Here is a 17,130-nt window from a genome sequence, read left to right as displayed (position 1 = left end):
TATCCACCATCAACCCTTTAAGTGTCATTTGCCAGTCTATCTTAGCTAATTCACATCTCATACCTTCAAAGTTACCCTTCTTTAAGTTCAGAACCTTTGTTTCTGAATTAACTATGTCACTCTCCATCTTAATGAAGAATTCCATCATATTATGGTCACTCTTACCGAAGGGGCCTCTCGCGACAAGATTGCTAATTAACCCTTCCTCATTGCTCAATACCCAGTCTAGAATAGCCTACTCTCTGGTTGGTTCCTCGACATGTTGGTTCAAAAGACCATCCCGCATACATTCCAAGAAATCCTCTTCCTCAGCAAACCTTACCAATTTGGTTCACCCAATCTACATGTAGATTGAAGTCACCCATTATTACTGCTGTTCCTTTATTGCACACATTTCTAATTTCCTGTTTAATACCATCCCCAACCTCACTAGTACTGTTAGGTAGCCTGTACACAACTCCCACCAGCGTTTTCTGCCCCTTAGTGTTATGCAGCTCTACCCATATCGATTCCACATCCTCCCGGTTTATGTCCTTCCTTTCTAAGTGTTAATCTCCTCTCTAACCTGCAACGCCACCCCACCTCCTTTTCTTTCATGTCTATTCCTCCTGAATATTGAATATCCCTGAATGTTGAGCTCCCATCCTTGGTCACCCTGGAGCCATGTCTCCGTGATCCCAACTATATCATATTCATTAATAACAATCTGCACTTTTAATTCATCCACCTTGTTACGAATGCTCCTTGCATTGAACACAAAGCCTTCAGGCGTGCTTTTACAACTCTCTTAGCCCTCATACAATTATGTTGAAAAGTGGCCCTTTTTGATGCTTGCCCTGTATTTGTCGGCCTGCCACTTTTACTTTTCACCTTACTACTTTTTGCTTCTACCCTCATTTTACACCCCTCTGTCTCTCTGCACTGGTTCCCATCCCCCTGTTGTGAACTAACCTCCTCTCGCCTAGCCTCTTTAGTTTGATTCCCACCCCCCAACCATTCTAGTTTAAAGTCACCTCAGTAGCCCTCGCTAATCTCCCTGCCAGGATAACTTAATAAGTACTTTGCATTAGTCTTTGCTATGTAAACACTAGCAGTGTGCCAGGAGTCTGTGATTGTCGGGGGGTGGGAATGAGTGCCATTGCTATTACGAAGGGGAAGTGCTAGGCAGATTGAAAGATATAAAAGTGGATAAGTCAGCTGGACCAGATGGACTGAATCCCAGAGTTCTGAAAGAGGCCGCTGAAGAGATAGCAGATGCATTGGTCATGAATTTTCAAGAATCACTTGACTGTGGCATGGTTCCAGAAGGCTGGAAGATTCTAAATGTCACTCCACTCTTTAAGAAGGGAGGAATGCAAAAGAAAGGAAATCTTAGGCTAGTTGGGCTAACCTCAGTGGTAGGGAAAGTGTCTGAAGCCATTGTTAAGGATGACGTTTCAGGGTACTTGGAGACTAATGATAAAGTAAGTCAAAGTCAGCATGGTTTCTGTAAAGGGAAATCTTGCCTAATAAATCTGTTAGAGTTCTTCAAGGAGGAAACAAGCAGGGTGGAAAAAGGAGAGGCAGTGGTAAACACGAGGAAATCTGCAGATGCTGGAAATTCAAGCAACACACACAAAATGCTGGTGGAACGCAGCAGGCCAGGCAGCATCTATAGGAAGAGGTTCAGTCGATGTTTTGGGCCGAGACCCTTCGTCAGGATACTGGCAATGGTTGTCATTTACTTGGATGTTCAGAAAGCATTTGATGTGGTGCCACACATGAGGCTGCTTAACAAGAGAAGGTCCTATGGCATTACAGGAAAGATGTTGGCATGGAGAGTGGAATGGCTGAAAGATAGGAGGCAGCTAGTGGGAATAAAGGGAGCCTTTTCTGGTTGGCTGCTAGTGACTAGTGATGTTCCTCAGGGGTCAGTATTGGGACCGCTGCTTTTCACGTTGTCTACCAATGATCTAGATAATGGAATTGATGGCTTTGTGGCAAAGTTTGCAGAAGATACAAAGATGGGTGGAGAGGTAAGTAGTGCTGAGGAAGCAATACAATTTCAGAAGGACAGACAAATTGAAAGTATGGGCAAAAAGGTGGCAGATGGAATACAGTGTTGGGAAATGTATGATAATGCATTTGGATAAAAAGAACAATAGTGTGGCCTATTATCTAAATGGGGAGAAAATTCAAACATCAGAGATGCAAAAGGACTGGGGAATCCTCACGCAAGATTCCCAGAAGGTTAATTTACAGGTTGAGTCTGTGGTAAAGGCAAATGCAATGTTGGCATTCATTTCAAGGGTAATAGAATATAATAACAAAGAGGTAATGCTGAGCCTTTATCAGACACTAGTCAGGCTGCACTTGGAGTATTGTCAACCATTTTGAGCCATATAGTTCAGAAGTGATCTGTTGTCATTGGCGAGAGTCCAGAGGAAGTTCGCAGGGATGAATCTGGGAATGAAAAGGTTAACATATGAGCATTTGGCACCTTTGGGCCTGTACTCACTGGGGTTTAGAAGAATGTAGGGGTGATCTCATTGAGGCGTACTGAATGTTGAAAGGATGGATGTGGAGAGGATATTTCCTATGATGGGGGTTTCCAAAGCTGGAGGGCACAGCCTCAAAATTGAGGGCAACCCTTTAGAACAGAAGCATGGAGGAATTTTTTTAGCCAGAGGGTAGTGAATCTGTGGACAGCTCTGCCACAGACAACTGGGAGGTCAAGAGGATGGGTATATTTAAAGTGCAAATAGGTAGTTTCCTGATTGGGCAGGGCATCAACAGATATGACAAGAAGGCAGGTGTATGGGGTTGAGTGGTATCTGGGACCAGCCGTGATGGAGTGGCGGAACAGACTCGATGACTGACAGGCCTAACTGTGCTCCTATATCTTATGGTCTTATGGTCCAATGAAGTTGCCATTGAATGTATAATGTTGCTGGAGTGTATACTGTTCGGAAAACTTGTAGTTTGCCAGAAATTAGGGTGCAAGGGAAATTTTGTGCCATATAGCAGATAAAGTTAAGCTTTTAAAGCTCAAATTTTTTTCAGTAGCCTGAATTGGGAACTTGTCATAATGAAGGGTCTTTCCATGTGGTTTGGCAACCTACACAAAAGAAATCAATATCAATTTAATGTAAAGTATTCAAAAAACAAAACTCTTCAAATTCAGATAATCTGAAATGGAAAAAAAGCTGGAAGAACTTTATAAATCAGGCAGCATCCGTGGAGGAAGACGGGCTAATATTTTAATCTGATGACCTTTCTCATAAACCTGTCCTGAAGCATCTATATACTACTAAAACTCTCATGCTTTGTCTGTTTGTCTGTTGTGACCTCCAATTAACGCAAACGTTGCATTACAGCAGCACTTTTTTGTGGCTAAATCGAATTAAAATGCGCTAACTTACAGAGTGCAAGCAAAGTTCAGGGTTATTTGCTGAAAGTCAACGAATAACCTCATTCGCCAAAAATCAACAGGCTCCCTTTTAACCCGACAGATCTAACTGCCACCCATCAATAAGAGATAATTAAATCTTATTGTAATGACGTACTCCGAGACTCCCATAAAACCCTTTGCTGCAGTCGAAGGATAGTGGTGACTATATCACATTCATTTAGGAGAGCGCCAACCACATCAAGAATAATCAGCGTCCTTTGGTGTTAGTGCTTCATATCTTCTCTCCAGCATTAGGGTAAAAACAAAATGGTCAGCCTAATTATGCCATCTGGAAAGGGAAGGGGGACATTATGGTCAAGAGATTACGCCAAATGTCGTCAGGAAGTGGTAAGGAGAGGGAGGAACAAGAATCGGATGACTCCAGGATCAAAGAGTCAGGACAAAAAAAGATGAGAGAAGAAGAGACAGGGGAGGAGAGGCATGCATGTCTCCAGGATCAGAAACAAACAACAAACAGCAGAAGAGCTGAAGAGACGGGGGATGAAAGGGCTGCATGTCTCCAGAATGACAAAAACAGGCACAGGAGGAGGAGAGAGGAAAAGACAAAGGAGCTGAGAAATGAGCGTGTCCAGGATCAGAGACAAAGAACAACCAGCAGAAGAAATGAAGAGACGGGGGAATGAAAGGACTGCACGTTTCCAGAATGACAACAAGAGGCACAAGGGTGACAGATAAACCAGAAATGATGCCATCAAAAGTGTCCTTCGTTAAACGAGGAAGGGCTAAGTTTGCTTTGCTACGTGTCATTCTTCTTTAATAAACTGAGGTTTTCTACTTTGGTTTCCAAAGCAAAGCGATACCAGTAGCATTCAGGAAAACTTAATGTTTATTCTGGTCACATCAGACTGCACTACCCTTCTCTCAAAGGGTGCCCCAATGGGTCACCCCGCTGTCTGGTTACCACTGTTCCTCTTTCTTCACACATGCTGTTTGATCTGTTGATTATTTCCATTTTTTTGTTTTATTGAATGTGATACATACTGTATTTTCACCGATTGGTTAGATTTACTAGATAGATTGTCTAGGTGCAGAATTCGTTCTTTGAGGAATGGTTAAGCAGATTTGGCCTAAACTATCTTGAGTTTAGGAAAGTGAGAGATGATTTTCCTTGAAATGTAGAAAGTCCATATAAAACTGAACAGGGTGTGGTGTCTATAACTAGAAGGCATAATTTCATAATAGGGGGCTGACCATTTTAGATGTTTTATCATTCAAAAATCCTTGGATTTTTCTGCACTCAAGGGATGTGGCAGCTCAGTCACAGAAATGAAAGGATTTTAGAGGATACACAGAATTATGAGTTTATTATAGGAGAGTGGTGGTATTGAGGTAACGGCTCACTCATGATCTTATTGAATAGTGGAGAAGATGTGACGAGCTGAACAGCCTACTTCTATTTCTTGCACTCACCTAATGTTTTATATCAGTTTTATTACATTCACCTTAAGAAATGCTGCCACTTAACATTCTCATCAACTTACAGTTTATTTCTTTGTTTCATAGGTTTAAACACACATATAAGCATATTCTAGTGCATAAACTTCATTTATGTTTTCACAGTAAGCAATATAGAAGATAAGTAATGTTGTTGTAAATTCTCTGCAGGTTTCGGAGAATACTATTATTTTCAACTTCAAATGTAACAGATACGTGAAAGAAAATTAAGATTATTTCATGAAGAGATGGGTTATTGTTTAGTAGAATGAATTTCATATGCATGATCCTCAGAAGTGAAACAAATTATTATCTTATTCTTCAACAAATGTTTTGCGTAGCTGCGATATACTCTGTTCTACATTTGGTCTCACTAAAGCCCTGTACAGTTGTAGCCATACATCTCTACTGGTGTAGAGCGACCCTTTTGCAATAAAGACTAACAGGCTATTTGCTTTCTAATTTGTTTCCTCATTGAATTCACATTGTAGACTGTAAACAACTGAGGCCCAAGACTTGATCCTGTTGTAATCCACTATTTACATCTTGTCACCCTGAAAGTGATCAAGTCACTCCTTGATCCCTTGTCTTCACTATTATCCCAAATCCCCCATGAACAATCTTGTGTGACACTATAACATAAGGAAATCTAAATATTCCACATCCCTTGGCTTCCCGTTATTGATCCTGCTAGCTAAGTCCTCTTCGCTTTTATAAATTTTTGTTGATGCTGCTTGATAAGAGTACTAATTTTCTGGAAGCAGCTCTTGCCGCTCATTGCTGGTCCTCATCCAAGCATTAATGATCTATTTAATTCAGTTCCAGCACTTGAATATAGAATATCATTGTGATTTATTTAATCTTTGTTTACAGTTTAAACACTGGCTCCACTGTATATACTTCTGAAACAATAGTTCATTTTAAATGCTTATGGCTATGTAGAATACTGATGTTTGTTACAGGGAGAAGTATATACTGGAGCAGGACATCCGAGAGAAAGAGGAGGCCATTAGGCAGAAAACCAATGAAGTACAGGTAAGTGTGTTGTGTTTATGAAGCAGAATGCCTTCAATGTTTCATGCAGTCATGAATTTAAAGGATATTGTTTAAGGCCTTGAGAACTCTTAGCAGAAATCTCACTGAACCAGGCAAGACATTAAGGGAATCTGATGAACTCTGACTGTTAGCTGTGAAATATTAACCTTAACCGAAAGTATCATTTGGTGCCCTTTTGCAAAGGCAATATAAAACAAAGAGAAATGTGCTGAGAAAGAATAGAATCATAAATATTTCAAAATTAACAGACGTTTTGGAAGGGCTTTGACTTCTTCAATTTGCACAGTATTTGTCTTACTGATAAATTAGTTTTGAACCTGGATGAGGTTAAATACTGTGCACATGTTAGAAGCCTCTTGTGTTGAGTACAATTAAATCTGCCTGGATTATCCATTTCTCACTTCTAGCCTTCAACCTTTGTTACAGCCATGTAATACTCTCTCTTACTGTACTGAGCTTGCCACTGTTCTTCTGGTGAGTTGTAGTACACCATTTATCCTTTCCCCTGTCTTGAAATGCCTAATACAGATTTGCACTGTAATTTTTTTTTTCTAGGACTAAATACTGCTGAATTTATAACACTCAGAATTTTTTTTATTTCTTTCTGGGAAATCTTTCCCATAATTTTGTCAAATTTCCTCAGTGATAGCATGCTGGATGTGTAGAGTGTGAGCATAGCTGGGAAGATCAACATCTTTTATCCATCCTTGATTGCCTCTAGAAGAAAGCAATAAGTTGTTTTCTTGAACTTCTGCAGTACTTCTGATAATGATAGTTCCATGGTACTGTTGGGTGGGGAATTCTAAGATTTAACTCCACGCATTGGAGCAATGATATATTTTTGGGTCCAATTAATGTATGACTAAAAAAGGAACTTGCAGGTGACACTCTTTCCTGAACACAAAATACTCTGAAGATGCTGGGGTCAAAGCAACACTCACATCACGCTGGAAGAACTCAGCAGGTTGGGCAGCATCCGTGGAAACGATCAGTGAACATTTCGGGCCGGAACCCTTCGTCAGGACTGAAGAGGGAAGGGGAAGAGGCCTTATAAAGAAGGTGGGGGGAGGGTGGGAAGGAGAAAGCTGGTAGGTTCCAGGTGAAAAACCGGTAAGGGGAAAGATAAAGGGGTGGGGGAGGGGATAGGCAGGAAAGGTGAAGAAGGAATAGGGGAGAGCATAATGGGTAGTAGAAGGAGGCGGAACCATGACAGAGGTAGTAGGCAGCTGGGGGAGGGGGCAGAGTGAAACTGGGATAGGGGAAGGGAGAGGGAGGGAATTACTGGAAGTTGGAGAATTCTATGTTCATACCAAGGGGCTGGAGACTACCTAGACGGTATATGAGGTGTTGCTGCTCCAACCTGAGTTTAGCCTCATCATGGCCGCAGAGGAGGCCATGTATGGACATATCCGAATGGGAATGTGAAGCAGAGTTGAAGTGGGTGGCAACCGGAAGATCCTGTCTGGTGTGGTGGACAGAGCGGAGGTGCTCGACGAAGCGGTCCCCAATCTGCATCGGGTTTCACCCATGTAGAGGAGGCCGCACCGGGTGCACCGGATGCAATAGATGACCCGAACAGACTCACAAGTGAAGAGTTGCCTCACCTGGAAGGACTGTTTGGGGCCCTGAATGGTGGCAAGAGAGGAGGTGTAGGGACAAGTGTAGCACTTACGCTTACAGGGATAAGTGCCGGGTGGGAGATCTGTGGGGAGGGACATGTGGACCAGGGAGTCGCGGAGGGACAGATCCCTGCGGAAAGCGGAGAGGGGTGGAGAGGGAAAGGTGTGCTTAGTGGTGGAGTCCTTTTGGGTGACCCCCTCTCCAATGTCAGCTTGTGATGAAGATATTAAATGCTTAAGGTTAGTCCTGATGAAGGGTCTCGGCCTGAAACGTCGACTGCACCTCTTCCTAGAGATGCTGCCTGGCCTGCTGAGTTCACCAGCAACTTTGATGTGTGTTGCTTAAAGCTGTCCTGGATGATTTGGATGAACTGCATACTTCTGATTTGTGTAATTAATGTTGGAAAGGCTTTGAAGCGTCAGAGCATGCTTTTTGCTTTCATTTATAGCCACAGTATCTGTATGGTGAAAGGAAGATTAATGATGAGGTTGCTGGAGATGGTTGGACCTTGGACATTGCTTTGAGGAACTCCTGTAGTGGTACCCCGGAGAGAGTGTGATTAACCTCCAACAATTACGGCCTTCTTCCTTTGTGTGAATTATGATTCCAACATTTGGACCATTTCCCTTTGGTACCCATTGTGTGGTTTTACCAGGAGTCTTTGTGTCAAATATAAAGGACAATTATTTTCACCTTGCCTCAGGATCTCAGCTCTTTGGTCAATATTTGGACTAAGGCTGTAGTGAGATCTGAAATGTATGGAGGTCCAGGAAAACCCCAAAACTGAATACATTGTTTTTGCATATATTCTGTTTGATAGTATGTTAAAGACGGTTGTTATCAATTGCTACTGATTGACTGTTTGGAGGTTTTTAGTAGATTGGAAATACCTGGTTTGTGGACAGGGCGCAAGTGGGCAGTTTTTCAAATTGTTGGGAAGACACTAATAGTTTTATTACCTTTGCTGCTGTTGGTGTATTTAATCATGTGCAGTGCATTGAATTGCTGACCACTGGTGACTTTGATGGCTGAGACCTTAGGAAGATGCCAAGATGGAATGTAAACTCAACACTTATAGCTGAAGAAGGTTGTAAGTATTTCAGCATTCTCTGAGTGGATTGTATGCTGGACTGGAATGTTACTGAGAAATTAGCACTTCCTTTACCGTTTCTCATGGGTAGTAATGGTAGGACTGTAAAAGTTTGATGTAAAACATTGGTTGTAGGACTATTACTGCATGCTTCTTTGTCTGTCCAGCATTCATTTACTCCCATACTGTAATTTTGTTAAGTTCACACCTGATTTCTATGTTTGTTGGCTTGAATGGAGTCAGAAGATTATAGTTTCAAACCCTATTCCCATAATTTGATCACATGATATAGATCAGTATTTCAGTGCAATACAAAAGGAAAACTGTATTGTCCAGCAAAAGAATTTTTCAAATGAGATGTTAGAATGGGATTCAATTTCTCTCTTCAGACAGATAGAAATGACCTCATATATTGGTGGAAAAAACATATAGAGAGCTTGACCAGTTTGTTGGCAATACTTACCTTTCAGTCAGCACCAAAATAAAATTGAAAATCAAATAAACACACTGTGCTGCAAATCTGCAATAAAATGCCAGCTACTGGAAGCACTCAACAGGTTTGGCACCCTAATTTCTTTTCTGCATTTTTATCAGAACACTGAGCTTTTACTTTCCAAGAAAGTGAAAATTCTTTTCAAGAATAGTTGAATGTTTTGGATGGCATGGGCACAACATATTTTGTTCATTTTGAGATACGTGCTGGAATCAACTTCCTCGGGTAATAAAGTAGTTGAAGGAATAAAGGAATTTGGCTTGTCTACTTTGCTGAATGCATATTCTATTCGCTTATCTTTCCCTGAGCTCTTGTTTCCCAGGATTGCAGTTCTGAGCTTTTCAAGTGGATGTAACATCCATTTTTTGGTGGGTGGGGGTGAGGGATGGGGAGAGAGCAAAAGGTTTCCCCCTGTACCTTAATCTTTAAAAACAGGAGCAGAAACAGGCCACCTGATTGGTCAGTCTAAAGATTGATTTCAAATTACAGTTCAGCTGAAGTTGGAACTGTTTTTAAGTGAACAATTAAGATTCTGGGTCATTAGAAAGATCAGAGGGAGATCTGAGTACAGAAGGACTAAATATTATATCTGCTATTAAATTTGTCTTTACACAAATAAGTATAAAATGTGTTGGTCGTCCTTAGAATTATTCATTGGGAGGTTTATCAAAGGAATATCTCTACCGTTGTTAAAAGGAATATAAATTTTACTCTGATCTTACCTTCTGATTAGGGAACACTATTTTCTCATTTGTTTTAGCACAATTTGAAAACCTAATAATATCTTTGTTTTGCAAGGAACTACAGCTTGTTCTGCTATAATGCGACTTTTTATAGCACAAGGTTTATTGGGAACTTAACTATCACACTATAACAGAACCACCTGTAATTGCAAGAAGTTTTAAGTATTTGGAATAGCTTGTTGTTAAAGGTATATGTTGTTGCTGTGTGACTTGTATAATGAAAGTCTGTCTTAATTTGAATCTGGGGCTGAGTGTTTTCATTATGGGTACGGTTATCTCAGTGAAGGTTGTTCTTTTTGTTGGCAGGAACTTCAAAATGACTTGGATAGAGAAAACAACAACCTGCAGGAGCTGGAGTCCCAGAAACAGGCTGCCCAGGACAGACTTGATGAAATGGACCAGCAGAAGGCCAAACTTGAGGATATGCTCAATGATATTCGGCAGAAGTGTCGAGAGGAGAACCAGACGGTAAGAACAGGAAAAGCACAAGGCCTGGATATCATTAAGTGGTTGAAGTGAGTGGGATTTCTAATATCAGAATTCTTCAATTTAGTCAGCAAGTATTTTTAAACAATATATTTGGAATGTTTAGTGCAGGGGATTCTGCAGGGAGCGCTCATGGAGTGAGGTCGTCTCTCTGGCTTCGCTCCATTCCCGTTATCCTTTTTAACCTATGATCTCCTTGATTTAATCAACTTTAAGTACACCAGAAGACTTGCTTTATCTCTCTGACTTACTGATTAATTGATTTCCTTTTGTCAACTGCAACTTTTGAGCTTAAAGAAATGAGTACGAGATCTAAAACCAAAGATGGGAAAGACGCTGATGGGAACGGAGGAAAGAAGAAGGGTGACTCTAAACAAACGGAATTAACTTACGAAGTTAACTTACGAAGTTAACTTACGAAGTTATGATGAAGTGTTTGGAGGAAATGTTTGAGCAGCATCGGATAAAATTATCTGAAAGTTTAACTGCTCAATTTGAACAACATCGTCAAAGCCTCAATGAAGATTTAAAATCAATCACGGATTCTTTGAAATCCCTGAATTCTGATGTTCAAAAACACGATGCAAAAATTTCTGAGCTGGATACTAAATCTCAGAAGACGGATACAAAAGTTGAGATCTTAGAGAAGAATCTAGCTTCAACTACTAAACAGCTCCAACAACTTAAATCCAAAGTTATCGATCGAGAAGACAAAATTTACGTTTAATTGGCTTACCCGAGGACGTTGAGGTTGGAGATCCTGCAATATTCTTTGCTCAACTTTTAAAGGATTTGTTCGGTTCAGTTTTTCCCAACGATCCTCCATTACTTGACCGCGCCCATCGTACACCGTGGATAAAATCGGCAGCGGCTGTTTCCAAACCCAGACCAGTTATTCTTCGTTTCCATTATGTTAATGTTAAAGAACAACTTCTCCAGATCGCTCGTCGACAAGGGATGATCAAATATTGTCAGCATTCCTTCAGGGTAGTTCAAGACTACAGTCCTGAAGTGATGAAGGAACGACTGACTTTTAAACCTTTAATGTCGGAATGCTATCAAAAAAATCTCAAACCGGCACTATTGTACTCTGCATGACTCAGAATCTCTCTTCCTGATGGAAATCGTCGTGTCTTCCATTCTACAACTGGCGCTCGAAGCTTTTTGGATGATAATTTCCCATCTGATACAGACACTCTCTATTAATTTGTGTCTGGTGCTTCCAGCACCAATTTTTTTTCTCTCTGGTGTTTTTCTTCAAAATAAACCTTCTACTACTGTGCCATGAAGGTTTTTTATAAGTCTTAAGATTTTTGTTCTTTGTTTATTACTATAGTGATTATTCTATAACTTATATAGAATATTTATCTCCTGTGAATAACATCATTTTCCCTTAGTTAACCTTTTGTTTTAACTTTTCCTTTTTCGTTCTTACTAATAATCCGATCCGACGGTCATTTGTAGTTATATGTTTCCTATTTTTGGTTTTCGCGTAATTAAAATGACGACTTGTCTTTTTTTGTATAATCTCCTTTGTTTTTTTTCGGGACGCCATGCTGTTATGCTTCTTCTTCCCATAATCCATTTTTCTTCTTTTGGAAGCGATTTTTTATTTACTCGCTTATAATTAACTAATTATATGTACTGATACTGTTTTTTTTATTTCATATATTTTAGTAATTTTTACTATGTAGACTAATTTACTATACTGTTTATTTTTTACATATATTAGTCTTCGGGAGGTCACTTATTTAACATATATTTTTGGAGTTGCCCCCTGCAGAAATGGGGTTAAAGTTAGTATTAGTGCTTTCTTCAGCCTTCTCTGGCTTAGTTCGGGGTTCTACTTGGGGTTGGGGGAGGAGGTTGTCTTTTTCTTTTCTAATTTTTTCTATTGGGCTGATTCAGAACTACAAAGATGTCCGCAGTGTCGAGATTTCCGGTTCCTCTCTAATCATGTATTCCTCTTCCGATTTCATGAGCTCACATTATGGTTAACCCCTTACTTACCAAAGGGTTAATTTTCAGTTATGGCTCATACTATTAATTTTGTCTCTTGGAATACAAATGGTTTAAACCATCCAATAAAACGGAAAAAGATTTTCAAAGTGTTCCAAAGACTGAATGCTCATATTATTTTTGCACAAGAGACTCATGTAAGGAAAGAGGACAATCAACGCTTCTTTAAGTTTTGGAAGGAACAACAATACCATTCAAATGTTCAAGCCAAAATTAAAGGCGTTTCAATTTTTATTGATCCCTCAATTACATTTATTCATCAAGACATTATTTCAGATTGTAATGGCAGATTTCTGTTAATTACTGGGGTACTTTTTAATAAAAAGGTCGCTATGGTTAATGTTTACGCTCCAAATGTGGATTATCCTGAATTCTTTAAACATTTACTCACTTCCTTTCCTAATTTAAACGAGTATATGTTGATAATGGGCGGCGATTTTAATTTATGTTTGAATTCCATGTTGGACAGATCCATAGGTAGTCCGGCTTTACTGAATAAGTCGGCTACTATTATTAACTCTTTTATGTTGGATTCTGGGATTTCAGAAATTTGGAGATTTCTACATCCAAATGATAAGGAATTCTCCTTTTTTTCACATGTACATCGTTCTTTTTCCCGAATTGATTATTTCCTGATTGACTCTCGTTTGATTCCATATGTAGTTGATTGTAATTATGACATTATTGCTATTTCAGATCATGCTCCAATGAAACTTTCCATCAAGTTAATGGATACCTTTTGTACTAGCAGACAATGGCGATTTAACCCTATTTTGCTTCAAGATCAGGACTTTGTCAAATTTATAAAGGAGCAGATTGATTTCTTCTTTTCAACTAATACTACGGAAGAAGTTTCCAACAGAACTGTTTGGGACGCCTTTAAAGCTTATATCCGTGGTCAGATTATTTCCTATTCGGCTGGTTTGAAAAGACGTATTAACAATGACATACTTCTGTTGGTTGATAAAATTAAAGAAGTCGATAAAAAATATGCTATTTCTCCCAGTAAGGAGCTGTACAAACACAGAGTTGAACTCCAATTGGAACGTAGCTTATTATTAACATCCTTGATCGAAAATCAACTAATGAGAACTAGAAGTGATTTTTATATTCATAGCGATAAATCGGGTAAATTACTGGCTAACCAATTGAAATTTGATTTGGTTAAACGTCAAATTACTAAGATTCGCAAACAGGATGATACTTTCACAGTTGATCATGTTGGGATAAACCAAACCTTTCAAGAATTTTATACCTCTTTATATCACTCTGATTTTCCTCATGATTCTAATTTCATGCATGATTTTTTAAGTAAATTGAGTTTTCCGAAACTATCACCCGAAGATTCCCTATCATTAGAAACTTCCATTTCAGAGGAAGAAATAATAACTGCAATCTCATCATTGAATTCCAGTAAAGTACCCAGTCCGGATGGGTTTACAGTGGAATTTTTTATATTTTTTTCCTCCATTCTTTCTTCTAAGTTGTCTAGAATATTCAAGGAAGCAATCAGTTTAGGTAAATTACCGCAATCGTTTTATGAAGCCTCTATTTCCTTAATTCTTAAAAAGAATAAAGGTCCTACTGATTGTGCATCATACAGACCGATATCTCTTCTGAATGTAGACTCTAAAATTTTTTCAAAAATTCTAGCAACTAGACTGGAGGAGGTGTTACCTCAAATCATTTCCATGGATCAAACCGGATTTATTTAAAATCGCTATTCATCCTTTAATATAAGGAGGTTAATGAATATTGTTTACACCCCCTCATTTACTACCCCGGAATGTATTATCTCATTAGATGCTGAGAAAGCCTTTGACAGAGTTGAATGGCCTTATTTATTTAATGTTCTTGAGAAATTTAATTTTAATTTGACATTTATATCTTGGATTAAATTGTTATATTACTCCCCGGTAGCCTCGGTTTGTACAAATAATTATAGATCTCCTTTTTTTCGTCTTTTTCGTGGTACTAGGCAAGGTTGCCCTTTTAGTCCTTTACTATTTAATATTGCTCTTGAACCTTTAGCAATTGCTATTCGTGACTGGCCAAATATTGTTGGTATTACCCATGGAAACGAAATACATAAATTATCATTATATGCAGATGATTTGTTGTTATACATCTCTAACCCGGAGAAGTCAATTCCTGCTATCCTAGATCTGTTAACTCAATTTAGTAACTTCTCTGGTTACAAATTGAATCTTAGTAAGAGTGAATTATTCCCTTTAAATAAGCATGTACCTATTCATGGACGTTTACCATTTAAATTGGTTACTGATTCATTTATATATTTAGGGATAACAATTACGAAAAAATATAAAGATTTATTTAAAGCTAATTTTTTACCTTTAATTGATCAGATTAAACTTTTATTTACCAAATGGTCCCCAATCTCTTTGTCTTTGATTGGTCGGATTAATGCTATTAAGATGATCATTTTGCCCAAATTTTTGTATATATTCCAATCGGTTCCAATTTTTATCCCAAAATCTTTTTTTGATAACATAGATTCAAAAATTTCCTCATATATTTGGCAGAATAAAAATCCTAGGTTAGGTAAAAGGTATCTACAGAAATCTAAAAAGGAGGGGGGGGCTCGCCCTCCCGAATTTTAGATTCTATTATCGGGCAATTAATATTCGATATTTAAAATTTTGGTTACAAGATTTGGACGCATCTTTAAACCCTCATTGGGTAAATCTTGAATCTAATTTATTACAAGGGTTTTCCTTGGGTTCGGTTTTAGGAACTTTACTTCCTTTTACTTCTTTTAAATCATATAAACAAATGAACAACCCAATAGTTAAGCATACTTTAGGTATATGGTTTCAATTCCGAAGATTTTTTGGGTTTAATCAATTTATTCTAGCAAGTCCCATTATATCAAATTTTCTTTTTCAACCTTCCACGATGGATCAAGCTTACTTTGATTGGAAAACCAAAGGTATAATATCTTTTCGTGATTTATTCTTGGATAACTGTTTTATGTCTTTTGATCAACTCTCTAATAAATATAACTTACCCAGATCTCACTTTTTTAGATATCTACAGATTAGAAACTTTTTAATTACTGTCTCTCCTAATTTTCCACACCCATATCCAATGGACACTTTGGAAAAAATCTTAGATTTAAATCCCTCTCAGAAAAGTGTAGTAGCAATTATATATAATATAATTATGAATCTATGTCCTGATGCTTCTAATAAAATTAAAGCTGACTGGGAAAGAGAACTTGAGATTAATATACCTCCTGATAAATGGGAAAAAATTCATCAGTTGGTGAATTCATCCTCTGTATGTGCTAAGCATAGGTTGATACAGTTTAAAGTAGTGCACAGGGCTCATATGTCCAAAGATAAACTATCTCGTTATTACTCTTATATTAATCCAATATGTGACAGATGCCATTCTGAGATAGCTTCTTTAACCCACATGTTTTGGTCATGTCCCTTGTTGGAGAAATATTGGAAAGATATTTTTGATATTATTTCAACGGTTCTAAATATAGACTTACAACCTCATCCAATTACTGCTATCTTTGGATTACCAATGACAGACTTAAATAATTTAACCTCTTCATCACGAAGGATGATTGCATTTCTTACTTTAATAGCTAGAAGGTCCATTTTGTTGAATTGGAAAGAGATCAATCCTCCTACTGTATTTCATTGGTTTTCACAAACTACGGTGTGTTTGAATTTGGAGAAAATTAGAAGTGCAGTTTATGACCCTTCCATTAAATTTGAAAAACTTGGAGGCCATTCATTCAGCATTTTCATTTGATGTAATCTGATCATTTCCAAACATGTTTTATCTCTCTGTACTGTTGTTGGAGGGGAATGGAGTCGTCGACACTAAGGTTTTCTTCTTTTCCATTTTTAAGTTGTTAGTTTTGCCCAAGTCTTTTAGTTTAGTTGATTAATTTTGTTTTTCTTTGGGGATGGGATTTGTTATTTTTTGTTTTGTTTTTTTTCCTTTTTCATGTTTTTTCCAGTTTTTTTTGCTTTGTATTATCCGTGGTTAGTTCTGCATGTTTGGGAGCTTTGTTAATTTACATTACTTGGTTTTGCAATTACTTTTTTTAAGTGTAACAATATATCTCCTACTATTTGTATTATTGCTATGTTTTATTTCTGTATTTTGAAATTAATAAAAAGATTGAAAAAGAAAGAAAGGCATGTTTAGTGCAGTGGCAGCTTAGTCTTGAACAATCAAAGGAGTCGCTAATTTTTTTCCCTGTATTCCTATCACGATATTAGAGCTTTCACTTTTGAGTTGGGTATTTGAATCTCTTCCGAAGTGTAGTGTAATGTTTTGGGCCGTGTCAAGATTTTTTGATTTCCAGGCTATAATGGATTTTGCTAGTTTTCTACATAAATGAAGCATGTTATGCTGAGATTAAAAGGTTATACTTACAGTAATGGAGGTTGAGAAATAATAAATAGGTGTATTTTTATCGAAAATGATCGAATGATAGATTTGAGTGTTCATTTGGAAGAAGGAAAATAAGGCAAAATTCAAGCCTTTCTGTCAACCCATTTCTAATTATTTATTTGGTTTATATTTATTAAAGCAATGATTGATTTTCTGAAAAATCATTGATTTTATAAGTACATTACCCCACATTTCTAAGGTTTGATTGAAATACAGGGAGAAAATGAATGGTGTAAGGAAACACAGTGAAAGCAGTGATGTTTTAAAACACCGAAAGAAATGTCAGTAGGATTGGATA

General features: G+C 38.1%; 1 protein-coding gene across 10 annotated transcripts in view; it reads left to right on the top strand.

Moving 5' to 3' along the window:
• The window catches only part of eps15l1a (epidermal growth factor receptor pathway substrate 15-like 1a), a 475,482-nt gene that overhangs the window by 181,345 nt on the left and 277,007 nt on the right, over nucleotides 1–17,130 (top strand). For all 10 annotated transcript variants that reach the window (XM_072244311.1, XM_072244309.1, XM_072244310.1 and 7 more), the window contains 2 exons: nucleotides 5,848–5,920; nucleotides 10,194–10,355. In XM_072244311.1, the coding sequence (XP_072100412.1) occupies nucleotides 5,848–5,920; nucleotides 10,194–10,355 (235 nt within the window). The remainder of the gene's footprint in view (nucleotides 1–5,847; nucleotides 5,921–10,193; nucleotides 10,356–17,130) is intronic.

The sequence above is a fragment of the Mobula birostris genome, chromosome 26 (genome assembly GCF_030028105.1).
Source record: "Mobula birostris isolate sMobBir1 chromosome 26, sMobBir1.hap1, whole genome shotgun sequence".
In the NCBI taxonomy this organism is placed as follows: domain Eukaryota; kingdom Metazoa; phylum Chordata; class Chondrichthyes; order Myliobatiformes; family Myliobatidae; genus Mobula; species Mobula birostris.
The sequence above is the reverse complement of the archived record's forward strand: the minus strand, read 5'-3'. Positions and strand labels throughout refer to the sequence as shown.